This window comes from Apostichopus japonicus, chromosome 16 (assembly GCF_037975245.1).
Source record: "Apostichopus japonicus isolate 1M-3 chromosome 16, ASM3797524v1, whole genome shotgun sequence".
NCBI classification, from domain to species: domain Eukaryota; kingdom Metazoa; phylum Echinodermata; class Holothuroidea; order Aspidochirotida; family Stichopodidae; genus Apostichopus; species Apostichopus japonicus.
In genome coordinates this window covers 18,669,668-18,683,757 of record NC_092576.1, presented here as the reverse complement: position 1 = coordinate 18,683,757, position 14,090 = coordinate 18,669,668, and the positions used below count along the sequence as shown (strand labels likewise).

At 37.2% G+C, this 14,090-nt stretch overlaps 1 protein-coding gene across 3 annotated transcripts; it reads right to left on the bottom strand.

Annotated features, from left to right (window-relative positions):
• Positions 1-1,467: 1,467 nt before the first annotated feature.
• On the bottom strand, positions 1,468-14,090 carry LOC139982729 (uncharacterized). 3 transcript variants are annotated; one of them, XM_071995805.1, is made up of 5 exons: positions 13,881-14,090; positions 10,181-10,249; positions 10,017-10,144; positions 4,126-4,278; positions 1,468-3,065 (listed from the first exon to the last, which is right to left on the bottom strand). In XM_071995805.1, exons 1-5 carry the CDS (start codon positions 13,885-13,887, stop codon positions 2,904-2,906), a joined length of 519 nt encoding a protein of 172 aa, XP_071851906.1. In that variant the 5' UTR covers positions 13,888-14,090; the 3' UTR covers positions 1,468-2,903. The 3 variants fall into 3 exon arrangements, with proteins under 3 accessions (XP_071851906.1, XP_071851907.1, XP_071851905.1); XM_071995806.1 differs by having other exon boundaries at positions 10,017-10,090; positions 13,881-14,087; XM_071995804.1 differs by having other exon boundaries at positions 10,017-10,249; positions 13,881-14,087.

The window sequence follows — 14,090 nt, the reverse complement described above, 5'->3', positions numbered from 1 at the left end:
GAATTCTTTCAATTTCTTCAGCATGATAGCCTAAGACCACACTGAGTCAATGAGAAATCTAGCTAAGCCTAACCATCTGTTTATTCGCTGAAATTGTCACGCGTTATAAGGATATCCATGGAATACTTTCATTATTTCTGTTACATTCGATTACATGGTTGCCTAACACCACAAGACGTCAATGGTGTAAGCTAGCCTAGCCATCTGTTTATTAGCTAAAATTGTGACGCATTTATAAGATATCCATGGAATACTTTCGTTATTGCTGTTATCTTCGACCATATGGTAGACTGACACCACACTAAGTTAATAGGAAATCTGCCTAACCATCGGTTTGCAATTTAATAAATTACAATATGGGTAGGATTCAGGTAAGAATCTCTAGATTAAGGCAAATATGTCATCAAAAACAGAATGGATGGACGGACGGACGGACGGACGGGCGGACGGGCGGATGGACGGATTGATGGATGGATGGATTGGTGGATGGGTGAATGTATGGATGTATGAATGGATGGCTGGGTGGATGGATGGATGGATGGATGGGTGGATGGATGATGGATGGATGGATGGGTGGATGGATGGATGGATTGATGGATGGATGGATGGATGGATGGATGGATGGATGGGTGGGTGGGTGGATGGGTGGATGGATGGATGGATGGATGGGTGGATGGGTGGGTGGGTGGATGGGTGGCTGGATGGGTGGCTGGCTGGCTGGCTGGCTGGCTGGCTGGCTGGCTGGCTGGCTGGCTGGCTGGCTGGCTGGCTGGCTGGCTGGCTGGCTGGCTGGCTGGCTGGCTGGCTGGCTGGCTGGCTGGCTGGCTGGCTGGCTGGCTGGCTGGCTGGCTGGCTGGCTGGCTGGCTGGCTGGATGGCTGGCTGGCTGGCTGGCTGGATGGATGGCTGGATGGATGGCTGGATGGATGGATGGATGGATGGATGGATGGATGGATGGATGGATGGATGGATGGATGGATGGATGGATGGATGGATGGATGGATGGATGGATGGATGGATGGATGGATGGATGGATGGATGGATGGATGGATGGATGGATGGATGGATGGATGGATGGATGGATGGATGGATGGATGGATGGATGGATGGATGGATGGATGGATGGATGGATGGATGGATAATTACCTGGGTATAGTATGCAGTACCTCGGGGACATATAACGTCATGGAATCAAATTACATGATAGGCTGTGATGATTGTATGTAAAAACTTAGCTTTGCTCAATAGTTGTTGCTATCATCGGTTAGTCAAATAAAGTAATTTCACAAACTTAAGTAGTGTTTTTTTAATTAGAAGTTTTTCCGTTTTTGTACTTCCCTCGTTTATCACGTCCATCAATTAATTCCTAGAAAACGCTGTAACAACAAGCATGTTAATAAATACAAAAGCAACTTTAAATCACAATGTAATACACAAAAACAGATAAAATACAAATAAAACAATAAACTCTTGTCTCATTCTTGTTTAGTCAATTATCATGAAAACAGTAGTACGTTTGTAGTACGGTTAAAACGATAAAGGGGTGGGGGGGGGGGGAGTTAAAAACATTGGATTATCAACATTGGGTACAGGGTGAAGTCTTGTTTTTAACGAAATATTTACTACTAATGGTAACTTTCTACTATTGAAATTTATTGAGAATCTTTCTGGAATTAGTATTCACTTTCTGGAATACAATGACTTAGTTAACTCAATTAAGTCATCTTGGAAATTGGTCATTGATTAAATTAACTACAGCATTTGTTATCCTGTAAATAGTTTCACAATGTTCTATTTTCTGGCTGGGTTCTCGAAAGTTATCTATCTACGATCGTTTACTCCAGTAAACTTAACTGAAGTGTTCGGAAACAACTTATCCTTACAAGAGAATATTGAATGTTTACTGCATTATTCCTTTTATTTATTGTTGTTCCATTGACGTTCCTGTGCGATGGTTTCAGTATCGTCTGTTCTACATAAACATTCACATAGACAGATATTAACATTAATATATTTCAATGGTAAGTAAATAAAGGGTCTGTTATCAGTAAAGGTAGCATGAATTATAAACATAATGTATAAACATAATGTTAAAGTCTTACTTCATTACTTTCCTCTACCTACAAATACGATGTTTCTTTTTATATTGATTTTTCGTTATATGAACAACAAAGAGCAAAAAATAATCCAATCATGCGAAACAGAAAACGCTGTAATAATAAAAAGTTAAAGAAATACAAAGTCAACTATATCATACAGTAAAAGAGAGAGATAAAATACTAATTAAACTTGAAATATATAATGAGTGTAGACTAAATCATTTTGAACACTGTTTCCAGACCGACCACAGTACACTTCGGTACCTATCACTGTACAAAGGGCATTCGATGACTTCAGTCATATACAACTTATTAGAATGGTGTGCGTCTGTTTATGTTCTCAAGTTGTGAATATGAAATGATAGCAGTTTTATGAGACAATGACTTAAGATATACTGTACATGGGGAATTCGTTAGAATGAAGTGCGTGGTTGCGTACAGATTTGTAGGGGATTCTGGAAGACATCGTGTTCAAAAATAAAGTACATTATGTTGTGCCCTGCAGGGCCCATGTTTTGATCAAATTAGTTAAGACCGATAACTATATAATGTAAAGACACTCAGTTATAATGGTAAAAGAAATCATTGACACCAAATAATAGAAATATCGATAATTGAAAACATCGTCAAAAAGATAACCTTGTTTACATTCAATCTAACTATTTTCAACCAACAAAATTATGTTAAAATTTACATTATTCATTCGGTGTGCTTAAAAAACAAATATGTAACATCAGAGTAGCATCGTTTAACAAAATATGAAAAGAGAAAGAGAGATAAGAAAGAGTCTTTCCGTACGTCTCCATCAATATGAGCCGGTGGAGGAGGTGGCAACGACAATTTCAATTATCACGTAAATAGTAATCCACACAATACCGATACCAAGGGATATCTTCGACCACAATTTAGCGCTTGCAGAGGCTTGCTCGGCACCTTGTATGTCACCACTACTGAAAAGGCTTCTCACCTTGACAAGAAATAAACATGGAAAGATATAAATAGACATTTTATCACTTGAAAAACAAGACTGTAATGCTTTTCTGTCACTGATATGTGATATACCTGCGTATGCCTATACCCACACGTACCGTAATGTAACTTATTTATGTCATTTATATCACACAGGGCTATAGCCACAATTAATATGCCAACATGTACATTCTCCCTCCCCAAAATTTTCTTACAAATGCCTTACATATATTACACACCCAAAGTCGTATAAACATATGATATTAAAATGACGCAGATGATAACATCATTTTGAAAAATCATAAATAATGTATCAATATAATAATTAAACTTAAAGTCCCTGAAGTTCAATAAAAATGGGACCATTAATGTTTCTCTAGTACGAAGGTAGGCTATGCTCCTGCGTGGAACAATCTTCACCGCCCACTACCCCTATCCATACCCCTCGCCTTACCCACTCTTCCCTTATAAATACTACATCATTGACTATGTGCACTACTTTCACAATGCAAAAAAAAAAAAAAAAACTATCAGACTGGATTTTGGGGTCCAATTTTCAGGTCCTTTTTTTTCCAAAATTGAAATGATGATATTATTCGCCGGCTGGTTAATATAAACGGGGATTATATGGGATTATAGTACTATTGAACTGTTAATAAACAGTTATGCACAATTAACAAGAGACTGCTATAAAGTTCTCCAATAGGCCTGCTGGGTCAAATTTGAATTAGCTTCTAAAGGTTTACTCAAGTTTTGATTTTTTTTTGGTGGGGGAGGGGAGGGAGTCGGGGGGAATGGTTGGGAATGGTGGGAGATGAGAGGGTCTGACCTTTCAATACATTCTCATGTTAAAGATGATAACTACAGTTGTGTTAGTGAAACCTCCAGATGGTGGCAGTAAAATGTTTCAGCATTGGTGACCACTTGTTCTATATAACATATTTATGTGCAACACTGGAGATATTTCATGTAGGAAACCAAACAAAGGGTTATAAATCTGATCGTTCTGTACTAGCCAGGAATATGCTAGAATTACAATGATCCTCATAAATACTTACTTTAGCTGCAAATACAATAGCCACGATACCAGTAGGCAAGAAACAGAAAATGGTGACCAGAATTGCCAATACCAAGTAGTCATTAGGTTGTACCTGGGTTGTACGAACAATTGTGACAGGAGCAGGCTGTGTGGCGGCAGCGACAGTGTTGACCTATATACGGAAAACATAGAACGATTAGCAATTTCGCATAGCAAACTATACATGTAACAAAATCACATCGGGGTACTATCACTGAAAAAAATAAACTAGTCAATATTGCAACGGACTAACGTTAAATTAGTCTGTAACGTTAGTCAATGCACACGAACTAGCAAAAATCTTCGTTTCATCACTGCTTCTTAGTCAGTTTACACTGACTAAGGAATATTTAATCGCAACTTAGTCGATGGCGAAGGACTAAGGTATTTTAACCCATGGACTAAGAACGATACGGACACCCGATTTACGCCATAATCGTAGCTTAGTCGGTGTCGACGAACTAATGTATTTTAACCCAATTCGATTCACTTCAATTTGGAAACCGAGAGGCAACGACAGCTTGCTGGACTTGGCATAGTTTCATACGATCACTCTAAGCAACTTTCAACCGTAAATTACCCAAGAAGGTCTTTAGAAGAATGGAGGTATTAACTGCCATCATCGGCCTACCTGTTATTCCTTTAACTTGAAGGTAAAATTAAAGTTAATTGTTAGGCCACTGGCACTAGTACTGTATCATGGTTAGTGTAACGCTACCGTTGCCACGCTGGCGTTTCGCAATACACAAGTGCAATGACAGTGAGTAGCCTATAGGCTTCTACTGGGTACTGCAGTGCTTTCTCAACACTAAAGTGTGCATTCTAAACACCAATTAACAATGTGTTATGTGTGTATTGGGCTAGATTGAACAGTGGCACATAATCTTCTAATTTATTCCCAAACAAATGCTGGAACTATAAATCTCAATAGTTTATTTGAAGTCTACACTCATTTGGTAAAGATTTCCGGTAATTTCCCATGTGAATCTAAGTGGGTAGGCTTTGTGATATTGAATAGGCAAGGCTAGACCTTCAAACGTACAGTCACAGTAGGCTGAACAAATTATGTTGGCTAGTCAACGGTATTATATGTTGCGAGCAGTCAGGATGCACGCTTCAGTTCTATTTAACCTTTTCATTTATCATTTTTTAGTATTTAATTTCCGGTCACGCCGGACAATTGCGACATTCCTTCACGGTCGACTTGTTTACTGTAAGAAGTATTAACCGTTTTTTCTCAGGAAAGCTTGATAGTCTGAAGTTATTATAACATGTGATTTTAGTATACTGCCAAAAGAGTAAGTTGTTGTATTTGTATTGATATTTTATGTAGAAGTAACGGAAAATTTAGTATGTTTAGTTTGGTCTAATTGCACGTTTTTTTTCTGTCCAATGTAGTGCAGGGTTCACTTGCGCGAATTCAAATTATTCTGTTCATGTATATGTATATGCATCGATTCGTAGATTATGATGTTTTTTTTTGACATTTATTTGTAATTCAAGCATATCTGTTTAGTAGCAAAGTTTAAAGGTTAAGATTAATTAATTTTCTCTTTTTGATCCTAGATTGAATGAAACTCATTGACGTAAATAATAGATCAGATGATACAGTTTAACGCAGTTGCTAAAACTCTGGGCATTCTCTAGTCTTCGCCGGTCCATTATATACTTTAGTACTACTAGTAAGACTAAATCAAAACGACCGAAAGACAAACTTAGTGTAACAAAGTACTGATTCTCCTCTAGCCTAGGTCTAAACAGGCTTGTTATGTGAGCAAGCAAAATAACAACTAAAAACGATTAGGCCTATAAATAAGTTGGCTCAGTGCATTTCTGTTTCTAAAATTTTATATTTTTAAAGATCATAAAAACAAACAAAGATTTAGCCCATGTTTTATTATCTCTGTATTCTGGGCATTTGATTCTGGTTGCAATGGTGATGACACTCTCGTTCAAATTTTCAGCTTTATACAGTCTGCTTCAAACTTTGGGATGGTTTTTTGAGACTATAGTGGAAGCAAATCTCACATAACTTTGTGGTGACAACTTTATTTAATTTTTTTTCAAATGATGAATACTTTGCTGTTTCTTTTTTCCAGCAGGAATTGAAAAGCCAAATATCTAAGTCAAGTGTGAGGTTTCCTGTGATGTACGACACCAGTGTGGAGGCAACAACAGAAGAGGAGAACTTTGTTATATATGGCTTAAAGACATGTTTTAAGATGATATATTGGTACCCTACGCAGAACAAAAGAGTTTATCCAAGAGTCCAAAAAGCAAAGGAACAAGTACCATAGAAAAAAAAGATGGAAGAGTGAGTTTAACTATTGTACCCAACTGTTTAATGATATTAAAGATACTTTTCATAACCTGTTTAAAAAAAAACAGTCTAGTATATCATTTACGTGCAAGCTTCATAAGTTTGGTCAAATTTTGACTGATCTGTAGAGCGGGAGTCCAGAGGGTTTGGTTAGCTGGGAAGGTAACCAATTGCCTTGTACATCACAATGTTCACAATGCATTCCTGTATATGAAACCTGACGACTGGCAAACCGACTGTGGTGGATGTGGCTGGAGAGCAATTTTAAAGTCACCTAATAGCTAACCTAGATCAGCTTTCATGGTAACCACATCAAAGTAAGAACAATGTGTCAGGTATGGCCCCAAGAGCAACAAATGACCATCGCCAGTTATTATTGGTGGTGGGGTACCCCTGCCAGTGATCAACAATTGACCCCTCACGGCTGACCTACAGTAGGTCAGCTCATGAGGTAACCACTTGAAACCTACTGGAAAATGTTGGTTAGGACTTCAGATACAAGGGATGGGCATTGCCAGTAATTTTTATTGGTAGGGTACCCCTGCCAGTAGACCCCCAATATGCCCATCCCCTCATTGACCTAGGTGAGCTCATGATTTGACCAGTTGAAACCTACAGGAAAATGATAGGTATCACTTCATATGTAAGGATGGGCATTTCTAGTATTTTATATTGGTGGGCCACCACTGCCAGAGTCCGCCCATCCCTTACATATAGAATCCTGTCAATCATTTTCCAGTAGTTTTCAACCGGTTAAATCATGAGCTGACCTAGATCAATGAGGGGGGGGGGGTATTTGGGGGTCTACTGGCAGGGGTACCCCACTAATATAAATTACTGGAAATGCCCATCCCTTACATATAGATTCCTGCCAATCATTTTACAGTAGTTTTCAACTGGTTACCTCATGAGCTAATCTAGGTCAATGGGGGATGGGCATTTTGGGGGTCTACTGGCAGGGTTACCCCACCAATGTAAATGACTGGAAATGCCCATCCCTTACATATGAAGTGATACCTATCATTTTCCTGTAGGTTTCAACTGGTCAAATCATGAGCTCACCTAGGTCAATGAGGGGATGGGCATATTGGGGGTCTACTGGCAGGGGTACCCCACCACCAATAATTACTGGCAATGGCCATTTGTTGCTCTTGGGGCCATACCTGACACATTGTACTTACTTTGATGTGTTACCATGAAAACTGATCTAGGTTACTGTAGCTATCAGGTGACTTTAAAATTGCTCTCCCAGCCACACCCACCACAGTCGGTTTGCCAGTCGTTTGGTTTCATATACAGGAATGCACTGTGAACATTGTGATGTACAAGGCAATTGGTTACCTTCCCAGCTAACCAAACCCTCTGGGCTCCCGGTCTATTGGGATCATTATTAACATGATTAACATAATTATTAAGCTTTGAAAAATAACTTGGTGTTATGCTGTGCAAAGCTAATAATTATTTGGTAAAGCTGCTATTCCTGGCTTATAATTTGAGGGACCTAGATTTAAATGTATACCTCCCAATATGTTATAAAATTATAATGTAAATGTATGTTTATGATAATGTGAGTTATCATGTGCTATATCTGTATCTGTGCTTACACGTATATCATATTTTCTGTTCACAGGTCAATAATGGTGCAGATTTTGGCTTCCTGGAGACAAGTGGGAGGCCATTTGTAGTTAAGAGAAACACTCTTTGTTCGTGAAGACTTAACTGGTGTCGATTTGGGGTACCACTTTAAAACGAAAGTCATGAGGAACCCTTGCCCAAGATTCAACTTTGCATTATTGTGCAGTGCTATACTTTAGCGATTCTTGTTTGATCCATTAATTTGTCTTAACTTTGTTGGAATAAAATCATATTTTCAGATTTTTGTTCACAGTGATTTCTTCTCTATCTGTCGAAAGTCAGCCTTTGTAGACATCAGAAGTTTTATCAGAAATAAATACTGCCAACGTACACATTATTTGTGTTTCTTCTGCTCTCTTTTCTTTCAGTGGTGCTAGTCAGTGAAACTAGTCGGGTTTAATTCTTTCAGTGATTCTAGTCAGTGCAACTAGTCAGTCGATACCGACTAAGAAAGGTTAGTCGGGAGAGGCACCATCCTGACTAATGTAAAACCTGCTATAAACTAGTCGGTGGCTCATATAAATTAGTCGGTAAAGACTGACTAATGTCACCAACTAATGTAACTGACTAATATACATTTACCGACTAAAAAATTGTTGATCAACTAAGCTGACGGACTAAGATGACCGACTAAGAAATCCAACTGACTAAGGAATAAATTAGTCGGTATAGCAACTGACTAAGGCTATGTTAGTCGGGAGAGGCACCAGATGGACTAACGTTATGTTAGTCGGTGAACCAATTTAAGTTTTCAGTGTACCGGCCATTAGTATATCATGACAGTATTATGTCTGTAACAGTGTTATGATGTCATAAATAACCAATCTTGAGTATTATTGGTATGATCTCACGCACACACAATTCCCCACATTCCAGCTCGCTTTAAACTACACCAGGGCCACCTCTGCTCTATGTTCAATCCTGCACTCGCCCGTGTTCTGCTGGTATGGAGTAAGAAAATGCCAATCAAACAGAGAAATACTTATAACCTTAGTGAGCCCAGGACTATAATAACGTAAACTATATAACTTTACATAGGTTGCAATCCCATTGTTTTTGTTAATAAAGGAGAGCCAAACGTTCCATGATTGTGGAACACTGTATTGAGATGTCAAGTATATGTGTAAGCATGTCTACATAAATATCAGCATTTAATAGTATAACAGAAGTATGGCGACTTACGTAATTATTAGCGAATAACTTACATGCCGAAGACAGAGAAGGAGAAGAAAAGACATCAACCTAAATGTATATACATATATTCAAGAGTATCGTAACAGTAGCGTGCCTATAAGTTACAACAAATGCGACAATATGTTCAACGTATCTCACATATATTTTCAAATGTATTGCCCTTATAGTATTAAAAGTACTTCATCAATATACGTAGACTATCACGGCTATATGTTCAAAGGTATGGTGCCTATAGGTTCCAAACCATATCTTTCTCTTTTCTGACTTCGACATGTCAATTGATGCCACGCCTCAGTGTAACTCCTAATGGATATATAATACGCTAAAGTTTGTATTCTACTATGACATTGACATCTCATTTCAGGTTTCGATTGTACGAATCGTTTGGCTCTCCGTTGTTCCCTTTGATGATTTCGAGTGCTTGAAAAATTGGTACAGAACTTTGAAAGACTCTAATAAAACAAGTCCTGAGGTCGTCAGCGAATTTATAAAGCTGTGGGAATAATACGTTTTGTATAATAAAATAAATGGGTCGATATATTGAGATGTGGATTGGAAATATGCTGTGATAATATGTAACAATATTGCTCATAACAAACGTTAAAACATCTGCCTCTGAATATTAATTTGAAAGATACAATGAAAAAGAAAAGAAAAAAAATAATCATTGCCTGTAGCGCTTCCTACATTTTCTCCATAATTAACACTAGTCCTAGACGTACCACTGTAACTTGTTGCTGCTGCTGTTGGGGCGGATAACCTTGTTGAGGCGGGTAACCTTGTTGAGGCGGGTAACCTTGTTGAGGCGGGTAACCTTGTTGAGGCGGGTAACCTTGTTGAGGCGGGTAACCTTGTTGAGGCGGGTAACCTTGTTGAGGCGGGTAACCTTGTTGAGGCGGGTATCCTTGTTGAGGCGGAATTCCCGACTTGTTATCATATGGAGGAGGCTGTTGATCTGGAATATATTAATCTGAGTGGTAAAATTGTTCCGTGCGTTTGTTAACCTATTACTCCTAGAACTGGGAGTATACAGCGACGACAGTTTGACCTTTTCTTACAATGTATCAAGGTATTAAAAAAGTATATTATATCTAGTGTCGCTTACGTTGTGTCTCTCTTTAACCAAAATGCTAAGGAAACTGTTTCCGATACTATTTATTCTACCTTGGCACATTTGATCCACGCAGTGCCTGTCAGGTACCATTTTATATTGTAAGAAAGCAAAGAAAGAAGAATGAAGCTTCTTAAATACACATCAGCTATGTTTAATTTAAATTACAATATACTTTTAGAAAAAAGTTTATGCTGCTGCAAGAACTGAGTATACGCGAATGGCAAATAAGATTCATTACAGTATTAGAATCACCCGTTGTATACTGAACTAAAAAGTCTTCTGCACAAATTGAGCAGAAATCTAAGAAATCCCCACAAAATACCAAACGTAAGTTTACAGTAGCTCATTTATGTACCATGCTGCTTTATACACTCCATCCAAGCACTTAGAATGTTTGTTGTAGTCTGTTTCTTATATCGTTCTATGTATAAACTTTTGTATGTGTAGATGTATTTTGTATTATAACCTTTCATCTAAACATTATTCCCCTTTATTTTAGTCAATGCTTGGACTGTTTTTTGAAGTATGTTTGTTTTATCGTTATATGTATTAAATTTTGTATGTGTAGATTTATTTTATATTATAATTTATACAATTTATATAATTTATACAATTTTCCATACCAAGTACTACGTCAAAATACGTAAGACCAGCAGAAACAGAGCTAAGTGACACTTTTAACGTGTTGAAATTAACATTCTACTATATGAGCTATCTAACACTTGTAACGTATCGGAATAAATGTCATACTTTGAGCTATCTTGTTTCATGAACACTATTACTTTCGATCAAATTAATTCATTTCTCATTTATACTGATGTCATTCAGTTTTGATACAATTTTACATACCAAGTACTAAGTTACGTAGGACCAGCAGTAACAGATTATCACAGCTCCCAAGCACATGCTGAAGTCATGACCTCTCCAGCTTTTACGTCAAAAAACACATCCTTCTTTGTGACTACCCAATAAGTCTCATTGTACGAAGACATTGATGGTAGATACTTGGAATACAAATAACCAATACGAATTGTTGTTGACCTGCATGCTTTCACAGCTAATGTGACAAAGTCCAAATATGTTAAAAACCAATAGGCCTACAGTGCCAGTTTAAACCAACTATTTGATTTGCCTTGCTTTCACTGTATATAGTGTGGGGTTTATCAAATACAATTCAGAAAAAAAAAATTACATGTGTGCGTGCTTTGTACACATTTCATATACATCACTGTCACGCAAGCCAACTTCTCAAACAATGAGCACGATATATAAATAAGGTTGCATATATAAAATCAATTCAAAAGGGGTGTTAATGGTGCATGCATTGAAATTCTCGTTCAGAAGTATAAGGAAGTGGTTTTCTTTGTATAATTATGCCATCAAAAGAAACCATTCAGATATACTTTTTTTTTCAATTTTAAAAGAGGAACTAATTCAATCCCTTTACATAATTTCCGGCATACAAGGTTAACGTTTTACGCCTAAATCGGTATTTTCTTCACGACCGGAGATTGCATACTGACGACCAATAGAATGGTTCCGTCTTAAAACTAAATGCAGTGTTAGTTATTGTTACGACCAAAAATGCAACACAAAATTCACTCAAAAACTAACTTACCTTGAATATTCTTGCAATAATCATTACACCGTTTTTCAATATTAAAGTATAGTCTATCTGTAATTACACATAGACATACTGCTAAACCAGTAGGAAAGCCCGTGACTTGCTTGGAAAAATAAAGTCGCAGTTTAAGGACATTTATATTAACAATTTCGTGGAAGCAATAAACCTTGCGCAAGATCGTAAAACGTGGCGGAGATTAATCACTGAGCATGTCGGATAGACGAGACTCAACTTACTACTACTATCTGTATTTTTTAACGCTGACCTCCTACTTCTAGGCTAGGCTCGGTAGTATGATGATGCCAATACTTTAAACAATTGTTCTTTAGCCTACCACACCCACCCCGTTTAGTATATAATTTGTTACGTTTCAAAATGTATGTGTATGTGATTTGGCAACGGCCAACGTGAATCGCGCACAGTACTGCGTTAACTGTCAATGCAGTGCACTGTACTGTTTAGCCACACGTTAATGTTAATATATCTTTGAAAGTTTAATTATAATAATCATTCATTTAATGAGCCATTCCTACATTACGAATAAGTGAGAAGAGTGGGCTATGCATTGATAATTTTACAGAATGATTTTTCAGTGTAAAATCAATTAATAAAACATGCAAAAGCCAAGTTACTATGGTCATGATTGTTACAACAGGAATTTTAAAAGTTACTCCCAAATTTGACACAAAAAATTCCCCCAAAAAGTTGCCACCGTTTTTCTCTGACAAACGCGAACCTTGACGGCATATGCTACTTCCACAAACTGTCGGTCAAAATTATCAAGCACATTTTGTAACCAAAAGCAACGTGAATAACGTCTCAATGTACATCTGCACACATACTGTCATCATCAATATTTTCAAGTTGATTGTTTTGAACTAGGCTGACATGCTGTCACTACAACGGTTATAAACTTATGTTAATCAACGAGAATACATTAATATTATAATGATACATTCACTCCTAAGGTGGATAAATGACGTCAACTGTTGGAACAAAACAGTCAGTTGTGAAGGCAGAAGAGAGGTTATGTTTCTTGACTGAAATAACGATAGGATTGTATTTCTGAATTAATTGGCCAGATAACAAGGGCGTCTGGGGTGTGCCACCATAAATGAAAACTGTTTCGAACGGTTGCATTGACGGAGTCTTTAATCGTTCCTATATATGATTAGCACAAGATATTGTAATGAAGACCTAACGGTTTTAAGGGTAAATTTAATCATACGCACTTATTAATTAAGGCAGTACCTAATATATTCTAAAGTATTGAATGTTGAAAGTAAAGAGTCATGCACTTTAATGACTTCGATATGTTTCACAATTATCGAATACAATTACACAGTAGTTAAGCCATACCTACAAATACACTGTAGTGAAACCATAAATACATATATACTAGTTAAACTATACATACAAATACACTGAAGTTACGCCACACCTGGTACAACATACAAACACATAACAATTCAAGTAAAAGCAATTATGTTAGCATTCCCCTTTGTACATTAAAGTGTGACATCACTGCTTGATACGCATGGTCTGCAGGCAAGCCATGTACATTACAATTTACATTTTTAAAACATTTATTTTAGCCATCGTCATCGTCATCGACATGATCGTTGTCACAGTCATCTGTTATCGACATTGTAATCTTGTGCGCCATTGTGTGTAATATACCATATGTAAATATTACGTGGCATGAATTATTATGTATCGTACGTATGTAAGTACACTTGGTTTCTTCAGCTATTATGAACAAGTATTGCGATATTATATTCATAAAGGAGTTCAAATGTAATAATGTTAACAAATTATTCACTATCTCTTTTTTATTTACAAACTTACCAGTCATAATGAATATTGTCTTCCGCTCAGTGGTACGTTATCGTTATCTGAAAGTACGATTGAAAAGAAACTATAGCGGTAATGTATTTGTCTAGTCTGGTGTTAAACTCCACTTTCCAAACTGACGATTCAGTTTTAGGAAACGTTATTGTAACTGCTTTAAGTATCAATAAAGTCAAGTAACAATAAAGTATGTTTGGCTCAGTAGTT